This window comes from Lynx rufus, unplaced genomic scaffold (genome assembly GCF_022079265.1).
Source record: "Lynx rufus isolate CCGP_SWC_20201006 ecotype Redwood Valley unplaced genomic scaffold, mLynRuf1.p SCAF_8, whole genome shotgun sequence".
Classification (NCBI taxonomy): domain Eukaryota; kingdom Metazoa; phylum Chordata; class Mammalia; order Carnivora; family Felidae; genus Lynx; species Lynx rufus.
The window spans coordinates 46,234,998-46,260,683 of record NW_025814896.1 but is presented as its reverse complement, the minus strand read 5'-3'; the positions used below and the strand labels follow the sequence as shown (position 1 = coordinate 46,260,683).

The window sequence follows — 25,686 nt, the reverse complement described above, 5'->3', positions numbered from 1 at the left end:
TACTTTTGGGGTGTTGAGTTTAATAAGTTCTTGATAGATCTTGGATACTAACCTTCTTCTATCTGATATTTCACTTGAAAATATCTTCTCCCAGTCCGTTGGTTGCCTTTTAGTTTTTTGCTTGTTTCCTTTGCTGTGCAGAAGCTTTTTATTTTGATGAGGTCCCAATAGTTCATTTTTGCTTTTGTTTCCCTTGCCTCTGGAGACATGTCTAGTAATAAGTTGGTGTGGCCAAGGTCAAAGGGGTTGTTGCCTGTTTTCTCCTCTAGGATTTTGATGGCTTCCTGTCTTACATTTAGGTCTTTCATCCATATTTTAAACTGCCACAACCCCATAGTGCATAGTACCGAGCTTTGGGCCTAGCAGGCATTCAGAATATTTTGGTTCAAAATGGAATTATAGAGTGTGATTTTCAATTGTATATTCAATTAGTTACATACTATAACTAGAAGGAAGAACAGTTTGATTCTTTTATACAGGGCTCCAGAAAAAATAATTAATTTAAAACAGTCTACTTAATTGCAAAACCAAAAATGTAAACATAAAACTCAAATCTGAATACTTGTGATGGCCTCACAAGTAGACAGGACATAGCTGAGGAAGGAATCAATGAGCCAGAAGATATGCTAGTATACAAACCTGCCAAAATGAAATGCAAAGAGAAAGAATGAACAATAACAAAAAAGGAACAGAATATCCAAGAACTGTGAGATAATTACAAAGGGTGTTAACATACAAATAATGGGAATATCTGAAGAAGAAAGAGAAAGAAGCAAAATAAATATTTGAAGTAATAATGGCCGAGAATTTTCCAAAGTTAACGACACCAAACTATAGACCTAGGAAGCTCAGAGAACATGAAGCAGGATAAATATCCAAAAAACTACCTTTAGGAATATCATGAAAATCCTTAATGTGTATGCAATGTGTATGCACCTAATAACAGAGCACCAAAATACATAGGCAAAACTGATAGAACTTCAAGGAGAAACAGATAAATTGACCATTACAGCTGAACACTTCAACACACCTCTGTCAGTAACTGGCATATCCAGCAGGTAAACAAGCAGCAAGGATATAGCTGAAGTGAAGAGCACCATTAATCAACTGGATCTAATTGACATTTACAGGATACTCCATTCAACAACAGCAAAATATACATTCTTCTCAAGCTCAAATGTAACATTTGCCAAGGCCAAATATATTCTAGGCCATAAAACACACCCCAAAGAAATTAAAAGAACATAAGTCAGAGAGAGTATGCTCTCAGACCACAATAGAATCAAACTAAAGATCATTAACAGAAATACAGGAAATCTCAAAATATTTGGAGGTTAAAAAACACATTTCTGAAGAACACATGGGTCAAAGAAGTTTCAAGAGAAATTTAGTATTTTGACTGATGAAAATGAAAGTGCAACTTATAAAAAGTTGTGGGATACATCAAAAGCAGGGCTTACAGGGAAATTTATAGCATTGAACACGTATATTAGAAAAGAAAAAGATCTAAAAATGAGTAATCTAAGCTTCTATATTGGGAAATTAGAAAAAAAAGGGGGGGAAATTTTCCAAAGTAAGCAGAAGAAATCATAAAATCTAGAGAAGAAATCAATAGAATTGAAAACAGGAAAACAATAGACAAAATCAACAAAACAAAAAACTGTTTCCTTGAAAAAAAATAAACAACAAAACAGATAAACCTCTAGCCAGGTGTATTAGTCTTTTCAGGCTGCTATAACAAAATACTACAAACTGGGTGATTTAAACAACAGAAATTTATTTTTCACAATTCTCAAAGTAGGGAAGTCCAAGATCAAAGTGCTGGTTGATTTGGTTCCTGGTGAGACTTGCAGATGGCCACTTTCTCACTGTGTCTTCACATAGCTGGAGAGAGCTCTAGTGTCTCTTCCTCTTCTTATAAGGGTTCTGGCCTTATGGGATTAAAGCCTCACCTTTATGAGCTCATTTAGCCTAGATCACCTCCTCACTGTATTTGTATATCTCTGAATACAGTCACTTGCAGCACTAGAGCTTCAGCATATGAATTTGGGGGGACACAGACATTCAATCCATAATATAAGGCTAACCAAGAAAAAAAAGATATACACAAGTCATAATGAATGACAGACCATCATTATTGATCCCATGTACATTAAAGGGAAAATAAAAGAATAATATGAAAAACTCTAAACTCACAAATTTGGTAACTCAGATGAAATGACCCAATTCCTAGGACACAATATGCCAAATCTTACACAAAGAGAAACAGAGAATCTGAATAGAACTATATATGTTAAAGAAATTGAATTAATAATTGACAATCTTTCAGAACAGAAAGTACCAGGGCCAGATATGTTCACTGGCAAATTCTACCAATCATTTAAAGAAGAAATTATACCAATTCTCTACAATCTCTTTCAGAGGATAGAAGGCAAGAGAATACTTCCTAACTCATTACATAAGGCTAGCATTACCCTAACACCAGAACCAGATAAAGACATTATAAGAAAAGAAAATTACAGATCAGTGTCTCTCATGAATATAGATGCAAAAATCCTTAAAAAAATGGCAAACTGAATCCAAGAATGTATAAAAAAATTACACACCATGACCAGTTGGATTTTATCCCAGGTATATCCCTGATTTAACATTTGAAAATCAATGAATATGACCCATCACATCCAAAGCTAAAGAAGAAAAATCATATGATTGTACCATTACATGCAGAAAAAGCATATAAGAAAAGTCAATACCCATTCACAATAAAAATTCTCAGCAAACCAAGAATAAAGGGGGAATTTCTTCAACTTGATAAAGAACAAATGTTCTTCAACAGATAAAGAACAAAAAACCTATAGCTAACATCATATTTAATGTGAAAGAACTAGATGCTTTCCCCAAAAGATCAACAACAAAGCCAGAATGTCTCCTCTCACCACTCCTATTTAACATTGTACTAGAAATCTTAGCTAATGCAGTAAGAAAGAAAATAAGGGACATCTGGGTGGCTCAGTTGTTTGAGCATCTGACTTCAGCTCGGGTCATATCTCACGGTCTGTGAGCTCAAGCCCTGCATCAGGCTCTCTACTGTCAGCACAGAGCCCACTTTGGATCCTCTGTCCCCTGCCCTCACCCCTCAGAAAAAAATAAACATTAAAAATTTTATTTAAAAAAAAAAGAAAAGAAAAGACATATAGATTGGGAAGAAAAAAATAAAACTGTCTTTATTCATAGATCACATGCTTGTCTATGTTGAAAATCCCAAAGAATCAAAAACAAAATACTCCTGAAGCTAATAATAATTATAGCAATATTACAGGATATAAGGTTAATCTACAAAAGTCAATTGCTTTCTTATATAGCAGCAATGAACAAGTAAAACTTGAAATGAGAAACACAATACATTTACATTAGCACAAAAAAGAGAAAAGTACTTAACAATAAGTCTAACAGTTTATGAACAAAAACGACATGAAGAAAACTACAAAACTGATGAAAGAAATCAAAGATCTAAATAAACAAAGAGATATTCCATGTCATGCATAGGATGACTTAACATTGTTAAGATGTCAGTTTTTCCCAACTTGAATTCCCAGTTCTGGATTCAAAACAGTATCAATCAAATCGCAGCAAGTTATTTTTCTGAATATTGACAAACTGATTCTAAAGTTTATATGGAAAAGCAAAAGACCCAGAGGAGTCAATACAGTACTGAAGAAGAGCAAAGTCAGAGGACTGATACTACATGAATTCAAGACTTACTATAAAGCTAACATAATAAAGACAGTGTGATACTGGTGAAGGAACAGATCCTAATGGACCAGAACAGAAAACTCAGAAATAGACCCACACAAATAAAGTCAACTATTTAACTCTTCAATGCAAAAAGGATAGTCTTTTCAACAGATGGCACTGCAAAGAATGACATCCATAAGCAAAAAGACAAAATGAATCTGGAAACTGACTTTGTGCCTTTCACAAAAATTACCTCAAAATGGATCACAAATCTAAATGTAAACTGCAAAACTATAATATTTCTAGAAGATAACATAGTAAAAAATCTAGGTCACCTTAGATTCAGTGATGGGACCTCAAGATGGTGGCAGGGAATGTGAGTGGCTAAGCCCAGCAGTACTGGTGGGCCAGCACTCACTGCTGGGGTTCACTGCCCTGGGAGAGGTTAAATAAAAAAGAAAAAAACACAAAACAAAAAACTTCTGCCTTGAAAAAGACACTGTCAAGAGAATGGAAAGACATGCTACAGACAGGGAGAAAATATTTACAAAACATATTATCCCCCTGATAAAGGACTTGTATCCAAAATATGCAAAGAATTATTTAAGCTCAATAATAAGAAAACAAACAATCCAGTTAAAAACTAGGCAAAAGAACTGAACAGGTACCTCACCAAAGAAGACATACAAATAGTAATTAACTACATGAAAACATGCTCACCATCATATGTCATTAGAAAATTGTAAATTAAAATACCATCGTGTACCTATCAGAATAGTTAAAATTAAAAAAAAAAACTGATAATACCAAAGGCCGACAAGGATATTTACTGATGTCTACACAAAAACCTGCACGTAATTGTCCACAGTGTCTTTATTCATAATTGACAAAATGTGTAGGTCACAAAGCTTCAGTAAGTAAATGGATAAATAAGCGATGGTATATCCAGGTAACAAAATATTATTTAGCACTAAAAGGAAATGAGCTAGCAAGCCATGAAAAGACAAGAGTTCAAAATATGCATATTGCTTGAGGCCCCTGGGTGGCTCAGTCTATTAAGCATCTGTCTTTGGCTTGGGTCATGATCTCACAGTTCAGGGTCGGGCTCTGCACTGACAGCAGGGAGCCTGCTTTGGATTCTGTCTCCCTTTCTCTCTCTGCCCCTTCCCCGCTTATGCTCACACATTCTCTCTCTCTCTCCTAAAAGTAAACATTAAAAAAATTTAAATGCATAATGCTTAGTGAAATTTGAAAAGGCTATATATACTGTATAATTCTAAGAATATGACATTCTGGAAAAGGCAAAACTATAGACAATAGAAAGTTCAGTAGTGACCCAGGGTTTGGGTGAGGGGGTGGAAAGAGAGATGAGTAGTAGACAGAGCATAGGGGTTTTCAGGAAGTGAAAGTATTCTGTATGATGTAAAGGTGCATATATGATACTACGCATTGTAAACAAAGCAAAACCAAAAAACCATCAATACATTGCTTCATTCACTAGAAAAGTCACCAGAGAAATACTGTTTGCATGAGAAACTGCTTGTTGAGTAATGCAGTTGTGCACACCCACTTTTCTAGGTCCCTACGAGTTGACCATGTTCCATGCCTGCTCACCTGCACGTGGCCATGTGTGAAAATGCACTTGCTCAGATGGTGAGGGTACAGGGCAAGAGAAAGCACAGGTCGGTTGCTGGGCCCAACCCAGGTAGCTGCTAGGTCACTCACTTTGCCACCCTGGCACCATGTGCTCCCACACTGGACCCTGAACACATCTGATTCAGCCTGCCTTGGGTCACTATGGGTAGTGACTTCTACCCATAAAATCTTGCAAAGATACAATCCCTGATTCCAATTTTTCAATTGGATCATAACTGCTGCATAACAAATTACCACAAATTTCACACTTACCATAAACCTTTCTCACAGTTTCCATGGGTCAGAGGTCTGGGTCTAGGTTAGTGGAGCCTTATTCTCAGAGTCCCACCATGCTGACATCAAGTTGCTGGCCGGGTCTACAATCTTGTTTAAGTCTGGGTCCTCCTCGAAACTCACTGGTCGTTGGCAAATGAATTTCCAGCCAACGATTTCCTACCATGTGGCCTTCTCCACAAGATGGCAGTTTGCTTTTTCAAGGCAAACAGGAGAGTACATCAGCTGCTTTGAATCTCTGACTTCAGTAAGGACCCAGTCCCTTTTAAAAGGCTGATCTGATCAGTTTAGGTCAGGCCCACCCTGGAGAATTCCTTTTTTGATTAGCTCAAAAGCAACTGATTTGGGACTTTATCATATTTGCAAAAGTCTTCATATCTGTCATTTAACATAGAGTAATTGTAGGAGGGAAATCCATCAAATGTACACTCCTACCCACACTCAAGGCAAGGGGACTATACACAGTACACACCAGGAGGCAGGACTCTGGGGAGCCACCTTAGAATTTTGCCTACCTCGTGGATAATTAATCCTGACAAAACTAATCAAGTCAGATTAATTCTCCTAAGTCAAGTTACGCACCATACTATCCTTCAGCAGTTGTGCAAAAGACAGAAAATCAACCCTAAATTTATTAACCAGGTATTCTAGGCCTGTTTTCAGCCATGCCTCAGGCACCATTTTAAACCTTTATTTTAAGGAGTCCTGCTCACTGAGCCTCAATCACACCCTTTGCTCTGCCCACCCATCCCCTCTGTGCACTCATCATCTACATGCCTGCCAGCACTCCTCTCAGAGAACTAACCCATCTCTTCCTACCTCCTTCTTACTCAAAGCCTCAACAGCCTTCAAGATGACACATCAACACCTGTTATAAAACCTTTCCTGACCTTTGGACCCATGATGAACTTACTTTCATTTGAATTTGTCCTAAAATACTGTGGGAGGGTTGCAAAAAATGGCCATAAGCTTCCCATCCCTGTGTGTCTCCTCTTTTGCAATGTGACTCTGCCACTCATCTTATCAAGAGGTGGACCTCTTGACTTTTTCACCTGTTGACTCTGGGCTGGGCCTTGTGACTTTCTTTAGCCACGGGACACTTGCAAATGTGACTCAGGCAGACACTATAAAAGCATCTGGGCACTGGGGCTTGCCCTCTTGCTGTCTTGGGAACTCTGCTACCACCACCAGATGACAGGCTAAACGACTCTCCTGGATGAAGAGGGGCACATAGCTAAATTATCCTTGAGGCCCCAACTGACACTGGGCCAACACCCGACACATGAAAAGCAGCAAATATCAGGTTAAGTCATGGAGTTTTGTACCAATGTTTACAGCAAACTGTTTACTGTTTAAGAATAAAAAGATTCTAGGGGCATCTGGGTGGCTCAGCCAGTTAAGTGTACAACTTCGGCTCAGGTCATGATCTCATGGTCCATGAGTTCAAGCCCCATATCTGGTTCTGTGCTGACAGCTCAGAGCCTGGAGCTTGTTTCAGATTCTGTGTGTGTCTCTCTCTGCCTCTTCTCCACTCATGCTCTGTCTCTCTCAAAAATAAAAAATAAAAACATTGAAAAAAAGAATAAAAAGATTCTAGGTCTTCCTTTTTGACATTTTTTTTAAGCTCAGATTTATTTTGGTATGCTTTCTTGTGAAAAGGGTTAACTCTAACTTGTGATGAAGGAATTATGCATGAAGCACAGCCTGGTTTTCAATATCTGGAAGTATCCATGGGAGTGGGTCATGAAGCTTCTCAAAAACACTTGGCTTTTAGGTAGAAGCAACCCAAGTGTCCATCAACAGATGAATGGATATACAAAATGTGGTATGTCCATACACCAGAATATTATTTAGTCATAAAACAGAATGAAGTTCTGATACCTGCAATAACATGTATGAACCTAAAAGATCTTATGCTCACTGAAATAAGCCAGACAAGTGCAAATAATGTATAATTACCAACAGAATAGACAAATTTACAGACAGAATGTACATTAGAGGTTACCAGAGACTGGAGGGAGGGAAGAATGAAGAGTTACAGAGTTTATATTTGGGGTGAGGAACAACTTTTGGAAAGAGATAGTGCTGACGGCTGCACAGTATGGTGAATGTAATTAATGTTACTAAATTATATGCTTAAAATCGCAATTTTAAAATGTTTTTTTTTACATTTTAGCACATTTTTCACAAATCGATAATGTAATACACCCCAAACCCTTGGATTATACACTTTAAATGGCTGGACTGTATGTTATGTGAAGTATATTTCAATAGAGCCATTAAATTTTTTTCTAAACAAAACAAAAAACAACCAAACAACACAAAAATAATCCTTGGCTTCACTTTTCCCCTCTAATGGAAACTATCCAGCATACTGTATTCCTCTTTTCACCTTTACTACCAGGAAGCTTAAGACCAAGTTTCATGTCCAAACACAGCAATTTAGTGGGCATACAGATGTGCTAAAACATAATAACTATCATCATCATCAAATCAGAGGGTCCAGTTTCCTGTCTGTATCTTTCTATGTGTCTGCCTTTGTCCCATCTCTCATCTTTCTTAACTAAAATTCGTTCAAGTGACTTTTCTCCAAGCCCCCCAAAGACCCTAAAGCTAACTGAGGTAATGAACCTTTGAGGTCACAGTGTCAGCTCTGTAAATACAATGTTATAGCCCCAGATTAATAATTAACTTTCAGAGCAAGGGAGAACAACTCATGCTAAAGAATAAAGAAGAGAAAGTAGGGCCTCAAAAGCAGTAGGAATGTCAGCAGGTTAACCAGCATCATTTAAAAGCACTGCCAACCTATTCGTGGGAGTACTTTCACCACAGACAACCAATAGGCTCAAATTTGATAGCACAGACATCAACCACTGCTGACTGACCTTTTATTCTGGGAACATTCTTTTAAGACAAATATTCAAAAATTCACCAAATGACCATATTTCCCAATAAGTTTTGGAACACAATATCCCAAATTCCCAAGGAGCTTGGCTTTAAGGTCATAGGAAAAAGTCATTCACATAGGAGAAAAGGGGATAGAGTGTTCTTAATTCCACACACATGCTCATCGTTTTTCATCTCAGGAAAAGACTGAATTCTGAGTGAAGACACTAGTACACGAGCCCCCTTGTTAGCCTACCAAAGTGCTAACTTGGCCAATGGATTGGTATGAAAAGAAGCCTGTGAATACAAAACCCAGAATAGATGATTTTATCTCCGGTAATAAAGTTTCTGATGATATAGTATATAATATCTGTACCTCTTTGATGAGAGAGAAGTATTATGACTAGAAAAATCCATTTGGCTTGCCTCTACAATAAGTAAGTCCAGGAAGTTTGTCAGTGCTTCCATCCATAGTGCAAGTGCTTTGTACTTGATGTGCTCTTAATAAATCTTTCTTGAACTCTCAAACTATAAATTAAACTTTTCACCATAAGTAGATTATGAATGGTGAAAAGCAACATATTGAAAGGTACAACAGTGCTCTAAAAGAGAGTGTATATCCCAATACACAACAATGCCTACTTGTCTTTTCACTGCTGCTGAGACCATTGAAAAGAAAGTGACATTATCAGGGGCACCTGGGCGGCTCCGTCAGCTGCGTGTCTGACTTTGGCTCAGGTCATGATCTCACAGTCTGTGAGTTTGATCCCCACATCTGGCTCTGTGCTGACAGCTTGGAGCTCAGAGGCTGGAGCCTGGAGCCTGCTTCAGATTCTGTGTCTCCTTCTCTCTCTGTCCCTCCCCCTCTCATGCTCTGTCTCTCTCTGTCTCAAAAATAAATAAACATTAAAAAAAAATTTTTTTTTTAAAGGAAGAGTGACATTATCATAGTACAAGAGAAATTTCTGAGGGTACTATGTAAGTTGAGGAGGCAGGTCTGCCCCAATGGCACAAATGTCATTCCTATGCCCCTGACCTTGGTTTCCCCATTTTTAAAAGATGACATCTACCTTAGGTTGTTTACTTAGGTTTCTTCTATTCCTACAAGAGATGTGATCCTATCAGTGCTATTTTTCATTGCAGAATAAGTTTCCTAATAGTTTCAATGCTTTCTACATAATTCCACCCAGTATCTCTAGTCAATAGTGAAAAATCATATGTGAGCTTTTATAAATTGGATATTAGAAGTGCTCAGAATGTTTAACACTAATGTTGTTCCTATTTAATATTAAAGATTCCAGTGTCTTCATTCAAAAAATGAAAGCTGACTTGGAAATATACTTAGCAGAACTTATAAACTCATGTTTAATCGTAAAACACAGTGGCAAGGAATAGAAGGATTAAGCAAATTAATTAGATACAAAGTTCTTAGCCTCTAAAGCTGAACTCCTAGTAAGTTTAACTATTTGTTACCTTCTGTGCTACCACAACTTCAAAAATGATTTACTTTCTAGAAAGCTGGAGGGCAGGGTGTAGGGGGGAATGACTTATGAATTAACCAGGGATTGTTTGGATATAATTATAAACTGCCAATCACCATGAGTCAATGATATTCAGACTTTTAAAGCTATTTCATTAAAAAGAAAGAAAATTAAACCTTATCTAAAAGACTGTTTATGGGACTTAAGGAACTTACACATCCATGGCTGAAGGTTCAATAATACATTCCCAGTGGAATGGTCTCTAAAAATGTCTATAATTAAAAACAGAACAGTAAAAAAAAAAAAAAAATGAATGTCTTACTCTCTTGTTGGTGAGTGAGTGGCGGATTCCTTTTTTGAATCAGGAGAGCTTAGGGTTTGCAAAATACAATTATGTTTTTCGGTGGATAGGGCATCTCGTTCTTGCTCAAAGTGGATTAATTTTAAGGCCTCTATTCCATTTTCTCCTTCCATCACGTCACCCGGATTTGGCTGTGGTTCTGAACTCTTGAAAATCAGATCATCTTCACTTACAGAGACTGTGAGATCACTGCTGCTGCTGCTCAAACTTTCCTCCTCTTGCTGTTCCTGCATTTTTCTGAAGGGTTTCTGTGATTCTGGGTCCCCAGGAGGAAGATGATCTATAAGAGGGAATATGAACAGACTACTGATCACTAACTTCAGGGAGAAGCGAGGTTAACACATTCTGCCTCACAGGCAGATAAATTACTCAGTTAAAAACATGTAGAAACAATCCACAATTAATTATATAGTACGTGAAAAATCATTAAAAATATCTTTAAACCTATCACAGTGGGTTTTAAAGTCAGTGAATTAGCTTGCAAAAATATTTCCACCTGTGTATTTAAGAACTCATGAGAATGGAATTTTGTTAGCCAAGTCACTGGTTTGCTTTTTGACAGAGGTAAAATTAAAGTATGTATTTTGTTCTTACAAAAGACCACCACCACTCCCAAAACCTAAACACCAAGAAAAACCAGCAAACAATCTCAGCCTCTCAACCCACCTGGGAAACCTTCCCAAGCAGAATCCTTCTCTTGAGAACACTTATTTACAGATGCACAGTATTCTGAGGCTGATAGCGGAGAGACTGGCGGTCTGGCTCTTTCTTCCTTGACTTCAATACATTCCTGTGTCAGTATTTCTCCCTCTGATCCCTCTGATCTGCTGCAACTGTCACACTTTAAATCAGTGGTTCTGTTCTCTGGACTTAATCTTTCCTGTAACGGGGAATGGAGTTCAGCAGACTTTTTGCCTTTAGATAAACTACTCCCGCCGTGACGTGTGTTGCTTCCTATCTGTAAGCAATGAGTTTGTTCCTCCTCAGACAATGCGCTGGCTGTGACTGGCGTTTTCTCACCAATCTGAAGAGATGTCTTTCCATCTATTTTGTCAGACTTATTTAAGCACTGTGTGTCACTATTAGTTTGTACTACATAGCTGTCTGTCACATTACCGCTCTGGGCTGTCTGTCGGTGTGAATGTGGGTCAGGAATTGAAAAGTTCTTTGTGGGCTGGGGAGATTTCTGCTCTGTACTGAAACCTCCAATGCTTGAGATGGCTGACATTTGGCGGCCCATAAAGATTGTTGCTGGTTGATACAATCCTCTTGACATGGCTGTCCCCGAGTTAGTTCCTGCCTGCCTTGCAACCTGCAACGCCAAGGTAGAGGTGAGTTAAACATACTGTGTCTGAACGATTGGGTTGTTTACATCCTTCTCAAAAATGAAGTGAGGAAAAGGAAGCATGGCCACTGAAATCAACACTGACCACATTTTATAAAACCCACGGCTTCCACAAAATAAGTCAGAAAAACGGTACAGTCCATAGTATTTACTTTGAATCACAATATTGGTTCCCCAAACAAATATTATCTAACAACTATGTAATCTACATTTCAAAAAGAGATGCACACATTGCACAACTATGTGAAAGTACTTAATGCCACTGAATTGTACACTTAAACATGGCTAAAATGGTAAATTTTATGTTACATATGTTTTAGCACAATTTAAAAAACTGAATTCTAACCACTTTTCACAGAGAGGCTTGGATTTAATAGAACTAGGGAGATACTATACCAAAAAAAAAAAAAAAGAAAGAAAGAGGGAGGGAGAGATGCATACAAAGGACTATAGGAGTTTTAAAAACTTTCTAGTATTATAGGTAATATAAAAAAACACTTCCACTAATCATATACAGGATTGCATTAAAATATACTCCATTTGTGCAAAAATAATCCTGATTGCCAGTCAAACTGCAAATAACAGTTTTTCCTCCACATCTTCAAGTAATTTTATTTATTTATTTTTATTTGAAAGAGAGAATGAGTGCAAGGTGGAGAGAGGGGCAGAGGGAGGAAGACGGAGAGAAAAAGGGAGAGAGACAGAGAGAGAGAGAGAGGGGGGGAGAATCTTAAACAGGCTCTATACTCAGTGTGGAGCCCAGTGCGGGGCTCAATTCCACAACCCTAGAGTCATGACCTGAGCCAAAACCAAGAGTTGGATTGTCAACTGACTGAGCCACCCAGGTGCTCCTCAAGTAATTTTAAAGACATGTAAAGCAATTTAAATTTACAGTCATGTCTATGGGGAGAATGAGCATTGTCTTTTTTTTAAAAAGAGAGGGGGCTGGGTGAGGCAACAGAAGCAATCAGTTCAGTGGCTTGGTCAAGGACACACAGTGGGAAGTAGAACTGGATGTAACAATAATGAAGCCTTGAGGAAGTTACACGCTTTTCTTTTGAAGGGACCAAAGCATCTCTACAGACCTGACAGCATTTAGTTCACAGAGGCTTACAGAATAGATGAGGAGATATATTTGCATCTCTCTTTTGCAGACAAAATCTGAGGCCCAAATTTTAGAAGAGAAAATGTCACATACACAGCTGAAACAGAATCCAGGTCTTGCTTCTCTTCAAATATACCATCCCTCCCTGAAAGCATAAAACTTCTAGAAGAAAACACAGGCAGTAACCTCTTTGACATAAGCCTTAGCAATAGTTTTCTAGATATGTCTGCCTCCTTAGGCAAGGGAAACAAAAGCAAAAATGAACTATTGGGACTACACCAAAAAAAGCTTTTGCACAATGAAGAAAATCATCAATAAAACACGAAGACAATCTACTGAATGGGTGAAGATATTTGCAAATGATATAGCTGATAAGGGGTTAATATCCAAAATATATAAGAACTTCTATAACTCAACACCAAAAAATAATCTGATTGAAAATGGGCAGATGACCTGAATAGACATTTTTCCAAAGCAGACAGACAGCCAACAGACACATGAGAAGATGCTCAACATCACTCATCATCAGGGAAATGCAAATCAAAACCACAATGAGATATTACCTCACACCTGTCAGAATGTCTAGAATCAAAAAGGCAAGAAATAACAAGTGTTGGCAGGGATGTGGAGAAAAGGAACCCTTTAGTGCACTGTTGGTGGGAATGTGAATTGGTATAGCCACTGCGGAAAACAGTACATAAGTTCCTCAAAAAATTAAAAATAGAAATACTATATGGTCCAGTAATTCCACTACTGGGCATTTACCCAAAGAAAATGAAAATACTAATTCAAAAAGATATATGCACCCCTATGTTTACTGTAGTATTATTTACAATGTCCAAGATATGGAAGCAACCTAAGTATCTATCAATAGATAAATGGATAAAGAAGATGTAGTGATTACTAAAGTAACACACACACACACACACACACACACACACACACACACACACACACACAGAGGAATATTACCTGGCCACACACACACACATACACAAATAAGATCTTGCCATTTACAACAACACTGATAGACCTAGAGGACATTATGCTAAGTGAAATAAGTCAGAGAAAGACAAATACCATATGATTTCACTTATATGTGGAATATAAAAACAAATGAACAAACAAGCAAATTTTTGTTTAAAAAAAAAGCAGAAACAGGGAACCTGGGTGGCTCCATCAGTTAAATGTCCAACTCTTGATTTTGGCAGCGCAGAGCTTAAGATTCTCTCTCCTTCTCTCTGCCCCTCCTCCCCACTTGCTTTCTCTCTCTCTCTCTAAAAAAAAGCACAAACATACCCATAAATACAGAAAACAAACTGATGGGTGGCTCAGTCAATTAAGCACCCGACTTCATCTCAGGTCATGATCTCACAGTTTGTGAGTTTGAGCCCCAAGTGAGGCTCTGTGCTAACAGCTCAGAGCCTGAAGCTTGCTTTGTGTTCTGAGTCTCCCTCTCTTCTCCACCCCTCTCCCGCTCACTCTCTGTCTCTCTCAAAAATCAACACTGAAAAAAAAAAAAACCAAAAAAAAAAAAACCCAAACTGATGGTTGCCAGAGGAAGGAGGGTGGAGGGATGGGCAAAAAAGATGAAGGGGAATCAGAGGTACAGGCTTCCAGTTATAGAATGGATAAGTTACGGGAATGAAAAGTACAGCATAGGGAGCACAGTCAATGCTATTGTAATAGCATTGTATGGTGTCAGATGGTAGTTATAGTTGTTATGAGCATTGCACAATGTATACAGTTGTTGAATCACTATGTTGTGTAGTGAAACTAATGTAACATTGTGTGTCAACTATACTTCAATTTTAAAAAGGGAAAAAAGTGGGGCACCTGGGTATCTCAGTCGGTTAAGTGTCCAATTTCGGCTCAGGTCATGATCTCACAGTCTGTGAGTTTGAGCCCCATATCAGGCTCTGTGCTGACAGCTCGGAGCCTGGAGCCTGCTTCAGATTCTCCCTCATTCTCTTCCCCTCCCTCACTCATGCTCTGTCTGTCTCTCTCTCAGAAATAAACTTAAAAATTTTTTTTTAAAAAGGGAAAAAGTGGGGCGCCTGGGTGGCGCAGTCGGTTAAGCATCCGACTTCAACCAGGTCACGATCTCGCGGTCCGTGAGTTCGAGCCCCGCGTCAGGCTCTGGGCTGATGGCTCGGAGCCTGGAGCCTGTTTCCGATTCTGTGTCTCCCTCTCTCTCTGCCCCTCCCCTGTTCATGCTCTGTCTCTCTGTCCCAAAAATAAATAAACGTTGGAAAAAAAAAAAAAGGGAAAAAGTGAAACAAATAGCACTAATAAGGGTAACTACATTGGTAAACATAAAAGATAGCATAAATATATTTTTGTAACTTTTTTTCTCCTATATGATTTAAAACACAATTGCATCAAGCAATGATTACAAATATATGTTGATGAGCAGCATATGAGATATAAAGACATAGCTTGTACTATAATTACAACACAAAGGAACAGGAAAGGAATAGAACTGTATAGCAACAAAGTTTTGGCATGCTATTAAAATTAAGTTGGTATTAGTCTGACTAGATACTTATAAGCTATTAATTATAACACCAGGAAACCCACAGCAACAGAAATGATAGGGAATCAAAATGGCACACTAAGAAATATATATTTAAAGCAAAAGAAGGCAGTATGGAGGATAAAAGGACATAAAAAGATATATGGAAAAGAAAGTACAAAATGACAGAATAGAATCCTACCTTGTTAGTAACCACATTAAGTGTAAATGGATTAAACACTACTATTAAAGTCAGAGATTGGCAGAAAAGATTTTTTAAAAGCCATGATCCAACTATATGCTATCTAAAGTGACTCATTTTAGATTCAAAGCCACAAACAGGTTAAAGGAACAGGAGAGTAAATGATATATGAACAGAACCTCAAAAAAAAAATATACAGACAGTAATCAAAAGAAAGCTGAAGTGGCTATACTAATACCACATGAAATAGACTTTAAGATACAAAATTGATACTAGAGACAAAGGACATTTTATAATGTTAAAATGGTCAATTTGTGAAAAAGATATAACAATTAGAAATATATATATATATATATATATATATGACAAAAAATTCCTAAAATACATGAAGCAAAAACTGAAAGAATTAAAAGGACAATTCAATAATAATAGTTGTTATTACTCCACATTCAATAAGACTCCACATTGCACAATATATAAAACTAAACAGAAGGTCATTAGGGAAATAGAAGACTTGAACAACTGTAAACCAACTAGACCTAACAGACATACATAGAAGACTCTACCTACCAACAGCAGAATCCATATTCTCAAGTGCACATGGAAATTCTGTGAGATAGACCCATATTTTTGGCAATAAATCAAGTTTCAATACATTTAAAGGGTTAGAAAGTATGTTTTCTAATGACAATGGAATGAAATTAGAACTTAATAAAATAAGGACATTTGGTAAATTCACAAATACGTAGAAATTGCAAAACCCACTCTAAATAACTAATGGGTCAAGGAAGAAATTACAAAGCAAATTAGAAAATAGTCAGAGATAAATGAAAAGCAAAACACAACATACTAAAGCCTACAATGAGCAGTTGTAGAGGCAAATTCATACCTACAAAAGCCTATATTAATATTCATAGCTATAAAAGCCTATATTAAAAAAGAAGAAAGAACTCAAATCAATAGCCTAAACTTCCATGTTAAGAAATTAAAAAAAGAAGAACCAATTAAATCCAAAGCAAGAAGAAGGAAGGAAATAATAAAGATCAGAGCAGAACTAAATGAATTAGAGAAGAGAAAAGCAGCAGTGACAATCAACAAAACCAAAGGTTGATTCTTGGAAAAGATCAACAGATTGACATATGTTTAGCTAGACTAAGAAAAAAAAAAACTTAAGTTATCAAAATCAGAAATGAAAGTAAGTACTTTGCTACTAACCCTATAGATATAAAAAAGATTATAAGGGAATACTATGAATAATTGTATGCCAACAAATTAGACAACCTAGATGAATTGGACAAATTCTTAGAAAGACACACACTATTAAAACTGACTCCAGAAGAAATAGAAAATCTGAATAGACTTATAACTAGTCAAGAAACTGAATTGTAGTAAAAAAACTTACCCCAAAGAAAAGTCAGGATCACAACTCTTCACTGGTTAATTCTACCATAGGTTTAAAGAGTTAACACCAATCCTTCATAAACTCTTCCAAAAATAGGCAAGGAAGAAAAACTTCTTGACACACTCTATAAAGTCAGTCCCTAATACCAAAACCAGACAAAGATATCTCAAAAAAGGAAAACTACAGGCCAATATTTCTTATGAATATAGATGTAAAAACTTCCAACACAATACTAGAGAACTGAATTCAGAAACAAACAAAAGGAATTATACATCATGACTAAGTAGGATTTATGCCAAGAATACAAAGTTAGTTCAACATATGAAGATCAAGTAATGTAATAGAATAAAGGGGGGGAAAAACTCCCAAAAGATTATCTCCATAGACACAGGAAAATCATTTGATAAAATCCATCACATGCTCATGATAAAAAGCACCAAACTTGGAATAAAAGGGAACTCCCTCAACCTGATGAAGTGCATCTCTGAAAAACATCCAACAACATAGTCAATGGTGAAAGACTGAAAGCTTTCTTCCTAAGATCAAGATTAACACAAGAATATCTGTTCTTACCACTTCTATGTAACACAGCATGCAGATTCTAGCCAGGACTGTATGGTAAGAAAAAAAGAAAAAACGAGAGACATCTAGATTTCAAAGAAAGAAGTAAAACTATCTCTATTGGCAGATGACATGATCTCATATAAAGAAAAACCTAATGGGGTGCCTGGGTGGCTCAATCGGTTGAGTGTCCAACTCTTGGTTTTGGCTCAAGTCATGACCCTAGGGTTGTGGGATAAAGTGCTGCACTAGGCTCCATACTGAGCGTGGAACCTGCTTAAGAAAGATTCTCTCTCTAGCTCTCCCTCTGCCCCTCCCCTCCTCAAATTAAAAAATGAAAAGAAAAGAAAAACCTAAGGAATCGCAAGAAAAGATTAGAGGTAATAAGTTCAGCAAGGTTGTAGGATACAAGATCAATATACAAATAGAAATAATGTATTTCTATTCATTAGCAATAAACAATCTGAAACTGAAATCAGAAAACAATTCTATTTATAATAGCATAAAAACACAGAATAAATTTAACAAAGAAGCACAAGACTTGTATACTGAAAACTACAAAACATTGATGAAAGAAGTTAAAGAAGGCCCAAATAAATGGAAAGACATTCTGTATTCAAGGTACATAAGACCTGAGATTAAGATGATCAAATCTGGGGTGCCTGGGTGGCTCATGGCTCAGTCGGTTGGGTGTCCGACTTTGGCTCAGGTCATGATCTTGCGGTTTGTGAGTTCAAGCCCCGCGTCCAGCTCTGTCTGACGGCTCCGAGCCTGGAGACTGCTTTGGATTCTGTGTCTCCCTCTCTGCCCCTCCCTGCTCACGCTCTCTCTCTGTCTCTAAATAATAAATAAACGTTAAAAAAAAAAGAGGACCAAATCTTACTCCCAAATTGATCTACATATCCAATGCAATCTCTATCAAAATCTTGGCTAGCATTCTTGCAGAAATTGGCAAGATGACACGAAAATTCATATGGAAATCCAAAGAACCCAGAATAACCAAAGCAATTTTCTAAAAAAGCAAACTTGGAGACCTAATATTACCCACTTTTAAAACTTACTACAAAACTAGGGTAATTGTAGACCTCATTGGCATAAGGATAAACATACAGATCATTGGAACAGAATTGAAACCCCAGAAATATTCATGCATCTACAGTCAACTGACTTGTTTAAAGACATTTTTAAAGAGTAGTTTTTGATTCAAGGCTAGAAGGGGCTGGAATTGGTTATTTCCCTTCCTCCACATTGAAGGCTATGCCTTCTGGGTTGGTATTTCTCTTCTCTCAGGTCAGTTAGGCTCTGGTCAGTTTCTCCTGAGGGCAGATCTTTTTAAGAACAGAATTCTTTCCTATATTTCAAAATGATTACTTTTTCCCTGACCATGCCTGAATTATAGGGGGATTTTTCTCTGATATTCACTGTGCGGAACTGGTAAAGCTCCCTGGAATTAAAACACAAAAGGTGGGATCGGGGGGCTATGACTAGGTCTCTCTGGAGTTATCTCTCAGACCTGTCCATGCTGAGCCTCCAGCAATTTGTCAATTACAGCTTGGATTTCTCTATCCTGGCACCAGTTATTGTAGTGGTTTCAGCTCTGCTCTAACAAGCTGTGATTCTCTGTATTCCCTATTGGTCTCTCCAATTTTAGAGGCAGCAGATTGCTCTGTAACCCCACTTCTCTGAGAGATCTAAGAGTTGTTGATTCTTTGGTTTGTTCAGCTTTTTACTTGTTAGGACAGTGTGGTGACTTCCAAGCTTCGTATATGTTGGGTCAGAAAGCAGACTACAAAGTAATTTCAGTAGCTGAATATTATCCTATTCTATAAATGTACAATAATTTATTTAACCCATCTTATTTTGATGGACCTTGGTTTGTTTCCCACCATCTACCATTCCAAACCATGCTGCAATGATGATCCTTGAGCGTATGTCTCTCTGTACACATGCAAGTACAAGACAGCTTCTTATAACTGAAATTGCTGGATCAACACTTGACTTATAGGATATTGCCATTTTGCCATCCAAAGAGGCCATTATGTCATTATTAAGAATATTCCATTGCACCATAAGGTTTAAATAGCAAAATTATAGTAACCAACATTCTGATTCACCTGATATAAATATTATTTGTGACTTCTATTCCTTTTGTCTCTCTATTCCTTTTGTAATTGAAAAGCTAATATAAGAACAAAGGCAAATTTAAAATAGGCAAAATCACCTATTACCATTATCCTAATCTAACAACTACTTTCATTTTTCCTATTGTCAAAAAAAAAAGTTCTTTAAATATATGGCTTCAAGGGATGGGCTCTTGTGTAGAAGTTAAAGCTGGCCATATGCTGAGGTCAGCTAGTAAAAAATTGAGGCAAATCAATGATCAGACTTATGGGTTTGGGAGGTCTTTGGTTTTTCACTTTTAAGACCCATTTAGAGAATGTTAATGAACCAATACCAGAGTAATTACTAACCCAGCACAGGGAATACACACCTCCCTCTTTGGTGGTCTGTTAAAGGCCAAAACATAAAGCAAAGGAGTAGGCATGTCTTAGAAGAAAGCCACCTGGGGAAGGCCAAATGAAGTGCCCTGGATTACTCCTTTCTACCAGTAATTCTCAAAGTCCTCTGACTTACTAAGAGGCCAAAAACTCCAAGTCCATTCCCACTGAACAAAGAACCCCAAGAGCTAAGAAATGGAGAGAAACAGCAATATAGTAACCTGCACAATCAACAAAAGTAGCATGTAATGATTTAACTTACAGTAAATGCTTCTAAAACCACAGTAAGTGAAAAACAGCAACAACAATTCAAAACAGTGCTGTTAATGAAGAATACTTCATAAAAGTAGGAGAGATTCCAAATCTCTATGACAGCAAATGGTTATAAACTGCCATTTTTGCCAAGCGTTCAACACTTTTTAGAATATGGAACTGCGGATCCTCAACAAACTCTACTAATATACTACTTACCAACATAGTAATCAATGAGAACATCACATTTATTTTAATTTTTTAATATTTTAAAAATGTTTATTCATTTATTTTGAGAGAGAAAGAGAGACAGTGAAATAGAATATGAGTGGAGGAGGAGCAGGAGAGAGAAAATCCCAAGCAGGGTCCATGCAGTCAGCACATAGCCTGACTCAGGGCTCAATCTTACCAACTATGAGATCATGCCCTGAGCAGAGATCAAGAGTTGGGCACTTAACTGACGAGCCACCCAGGCACCCAGAACATTACATTTTAGTGGCGTATAATAAATCAGAAGTTATGGAAAGGTGGCCTGTAATTATGCATAAAATTAGAATCTACAGACTGGTGCATTTGTTTGCCTATAGGACCAAAAGAGACAACTTGCATTTGAGGATCTGTTGAGACCCAATAGGAAGTTTTTTCTGCTCTATCTCTAGTTACTCGTTTGTGGGGGAGGAGGGTTAAGTTTTTGGTATGATTTCAACCTTACAGAAAAGTTTCAGGAATCATAAGAAAAACTCCCCTAATATCTTTTGTCTAGAATAATCAATTATTTACATTTTGCCCCATTTGTTTTATCATTCTCTCTCTACATATATGTGTATGTTTATACACACACACACACACACACACACACACACACACACACAATTTTTTCCTGAACCATTTGAGGGTAAATGGAGATAACTGGTCCCTCTCCCCCAAACATTTCAGTGTATATTTCCTGAGCACAGGGACATTCTCTTTCATCAGTAGAGAGAGTTCAATGATTAAAATCAGGAAATTCAACATTGATAAAATGCTATTTTCTATTCCACAGTCCTCATTCAAACTTTGTTACTTGGCCAAATAATATCCTTTATATAGCTACCTTTTTCCCAGTTTCAGGATCCAATCTAGAGCCATCTCTCTTTGAGCTTATTTTAACCTGGAACTCCTCAGTCTTTGTCATTCCTGACCTTGACATTTTTTAAGAATATAAGCTATCTACTTTGCAGACTGTCTCCCAATGTGTGTTTGACTAATGTTTCCTCATGATTATGTCCAGGAACCACAGAAGTATGTTTACAGTTTTCAGTAACAGGAATACTACTCTGATAAAGCAAATTTATTGGGATGGAAATTAACCCCCAATCCTCCCAGTATGAAGCAGAATAATTAGAAATATTTGTTTAAAAATTTGCCTTCTTAGAAAAACAAAAAAAATTAAAAAACAAGAGGGACAACAACATAATATCACTTTATACCTATTACATTAAATTTTAGAAATTAAAATTATAACACCCAATCCTGGATTGGGTCCTGGAACAGAGAAAGGACATTGAGGGAAAATCTGATGAAATACAAAGTCTGGAGTTTAGTTAACAGTAATGTACCTAAGTTAGTTTTTTACATCTGACAAATGTGGCATTGTAATGTGGACCATTGTGGGAAATGGGTGAGGGATCCAAGGAAGCTATATTGTCTCTGCGACTTTTCTGCAAATCTAAAATTATTCTAGAATAAAAAGTTTACTTAAAAAGATAACCCCTTGGGGAGGAGAAGCCAAGATGGTGAAACAGCATGGAAGTTTTTTGTGTGTCTCGCGTCCAAGAAATACAGCCAAACCAACACTAAACCATCCTACACACCTAGAAAACTCACTGGAGGATTAACACAACAATCTGCACAACCTGAACCACAGAATTCAGCAGGTATGTGGCACGAAGAGCTGAAGTTGGGAAGTGAGGAGCAGGAAGTGCGGTGCTTTTGCAAGCAAAGAGAGGATGGAGACTGGTGGAGGGAGAATATGGGTAAAGCACCCCTCCCCAAAAGCAGCTGGAGAGAAAGTGGAAAATTGGAAACAGCTGCAGGGACTAAACTAAAAAGGGAGAAAGGAGAAAGGAGAGGGTTTAAATTCCAATAAGACTGTAAACAAGGGGAGTGCAGTCTGCAACTCTGCATCTTGATACCTGGCAGTGCTCTGCTGGGAAGGGTGAATCCCCAAGAAAAGAGTGGGGTCCGGGAGGTTCTCAGGCCACACAGGGAAAAGCAGTTTCACTGCTGGAAGGACATTTGGTAGAGACTGTTGAAGCTACCTGGTCCCAGCAGACTCCAGAAGGTGGCCACATTTGCTGGTGCTGGGTCAAGGTCATTACGGTCTGGCCTGGTGCCAGATGTGTGTTGTGATTTTCCACAATCCCTGAAAAGCTACTGCTACACTATCTCGCAAACTTTTTCTGGGGCAGGCTGGTACCTGGCCGCAGTCTCAAGGCACCGGCAGCAGCAGGGTCTAGCAAGCATTCTTGGGCACAGCCCACATTCGGCCATTGCTCACTCGACCATTGTGCAGTGAGACCCTCCTGCAGAGGGGCAGAACGGGTCAAAGCTACAGTCCTTCAGAAGTAAGGGGCTGGGAAAAACAGCCACATTGGAGACAAAACTCGGGAGACAGATACTGCCTGGGGTCTGGTCATGGAGAGTGAAAACGCAGGGAGTGGACAAAAGCTGAAGACAGAGGACAGGTGTGCGATTGCTAATCTGGGAGAACAGAGTTCCAAAACTAGAGACTGGGTAGCTGGGTGGCGCCATTTTCACCGCTCCCGCGCATGTGCATACACACCTAGGAGCGCTACAACACTCCACCCCACTAGGGTAGCAGCGCCATCTAGTGAAGAGCAGAGTCATTATACTGAGCCCTGTCCAACTGGGCCAACTTCACTCTTCAAGAACACAAGTCTCACCGCCTGCTTAGTTTATGGACTATAAAGCGCTACATAGTCTGACTTCTAGGGGAAAGCGAAGTAATTTCACTCCTACTTCAATCTGTTAGCAGGTCCATCTATTCAATTTTCTTTCTTTTTTTTTCCTCTTTTATACTTCTTTTCTTTTTCTTGAATACAGAAAGAGAAAAAATTCATTTTTATTAAAAATTTTTTCTTTAATTTTTATTACTGTATTTTTTACTTTTCTGGAAAAATTTCCAAATTCTATTTTACTTCCATCATTTTATTTTAGTCTACTTCAGTGTATTCACCTTTTTAAATTTTCAAACAATTTCCTTTTTTTCTTTTTCTTTTTCGTTTCTTTTCTTTTTCTTGAATGCAGAAAGAGAAAAACTTCATTTTTACTTTCAATTTCTATTAAAAATATTTTTATTTCATTTTTTACTATATTTTTTGCTTTTAGGTAAATTTTTTCAAATTTTATTTTACTTCCATCATTTTATTTTAGTCTACTACAGTGTATTCACTTTTTCAAATTTTCAAACGATTTCCCTTTTTTAATCTTTTTTCTTTTTTGTTTCTTTTCATTTTCTTGAACACAGAAAAAGAAAAAAAATTCATTTTTATTTTTAATTTTTATTAAAAATATTTTTCTTTAATTTTTCTACTATATTCTTTACTTTTGTGTATATTTTGTCAAATTCTGTTTTATTCCCATCATCTCATTTTAGTCTACTTCAGTGTATTCATGTTTTAAAATTCTCGAACGATTTCCTTTTTTTTACTCCCCCTGCTTTTTTTCCCTAATCTGTCAAACCCCTTTCAACACCCAGACCAAAACACATCTAGGATCTAGCATCATTTATTTGATTTGTGTGTGTGTGTGTGTGTGTTTTCATTTTTTAATTTTAATATTTTTTTCATTTTAATTTTTCTACCTCATTAATTCCTTTCTCCCTTCAAAATGACAAAAAAAAGGAATTCACCCCAAAAGAAAGAGCACAAAGAAACGACAGCCAGGGATTTAACCAACACAGATATAAGCAAGATGTCTGAACCAGAATTTAGAATCACCATAATAAGAATACTAGCTGGAGTCAAAAACAGATTAGAATCCCTTTCTGCAGAGATAAAAGAGGTACAATATAGCCAGAATGAAATTAAAAATGCTATAACTGAGCTGCAATCATGGATGGATGCAGTGGTGGCAAGGATGGATAAGGCAGAACAGAGAATCAACGATATAGAGGACAAACTTATAGAGAATAATGAAGCAGAAAAAAAGAGGGAGATTAAGGCAAAAGAGCACGATTTAAGAATTAGAGAAATCAGTGACTCATTAAAAAGGAACAACATCAGAATCAAATGGGTCCCAGAAGAGGAAGAGAGAGAAATAGGGGTAGAAGGATTATGTGAGGAAATCATAGCAGAAAACTTTCCTAACCTGGAGAAAGACACAGACATCAAAATCCAGGAAGCACAGAGGACCCCCATTAGATTCAACAAAAACCGACCATCACAAGGCATATCACAGTCAAATTCACAAAATACTCAGGCAAGGAGAGAATCATGAAAGCGGCAAGACAAAAAAAATCCCTAACCTACAAGAGAAGACAGATCAGGTTTGCAGCAGACCTATCCACAGAAACTTGGCAGGCCAGAAAGAAGTGGAAGGATATAGTCAGTGTGCTGAATCAGAAAAATATGCAGCCAAGAATTCTTTATCCAGCAAGACTGTCATTCAAAATAGAAGGAGAGATAAAAAGTTTCCCAGACAAACAAAAATTAAAGGAGTTTGTGATCACTAGACCAGCCCTGCAAGAAATTTTAAGGGGGACTCTCTGAAGGGACAAAAGATGAAAAAGTATATGTATATATACATATGTATATGTGTATACACATATACATATACACGTGTATATGTACATGTGTATACATATATATATGTGTATATATATATATACATATACATGTGTATATGTATATATACTTTTCCATCTTTTCTCCCCTCAGAGGGAGGTATTTATTTATATAAATAAATAAATACCAAAAGCAACAAAGATTAGAAAGGACCAAAGAACACCACCAGAAACTCCAACTCTATAAGCATCATAATGGCAATAAATTCGTATCATCTAGAGTGAGTATCAGTACTCACTCTAAACGTCAATGGACTCAATGCTCCAATCAAAAGACATAGGGTAACAATGGATAAGAAAACAAGATCCATCTATATGCTGTTTACAAGAGACCCACTTTAGACCTAAAGACACCTTCAGATTGAAAATAAGGGGATGGAGAACCATCTATCATGCTAATGGTCAACAAAAGAAAGCCAGAGTAGCCATACTTATATCAAAAAATCTAGACTTTAAAATAAAGACTGTATCAAGAGATGCAGAAGGACATTATATCATAATCAAGGGGTCTATCCACCAAGAAGACTTAACAATTGTAAACATTTATGTGCCAAATGTGTGAGCACCC

At 37.3% G+C, this 25,686-nt stretch overlaps 1 protein-coding gene across 1 annotated transcript in view; it reads right to left on the bottom strand.

Moving 5' to 3' along the window:
• The window catches only part of KIZ (kizuna centrosomal protein), a 143,482-nt gene that overhangs the window by 72,955 nt on the left and 44,841 nt on the right, over positions 1 to 25,686 (bottom strand). Inside the window, exons 5-6 of the mRNA XM_047068778.1 lie at positions 11,059 to 11,704; positions 10,354 to 10,672 (exon numbers count right to left, since the gene is read on the bottom strand). Of these exons, the coding sequence (XP_046924734.1) occupies positions 10,354 to 10,672; positions 11,059 to 11,704 (965 nt within the window). The remainder of the gene's footprint in view (positions 1 to 10,353; positions 10,673 to 11,058; positions 11,705 to 25,686) is intronic.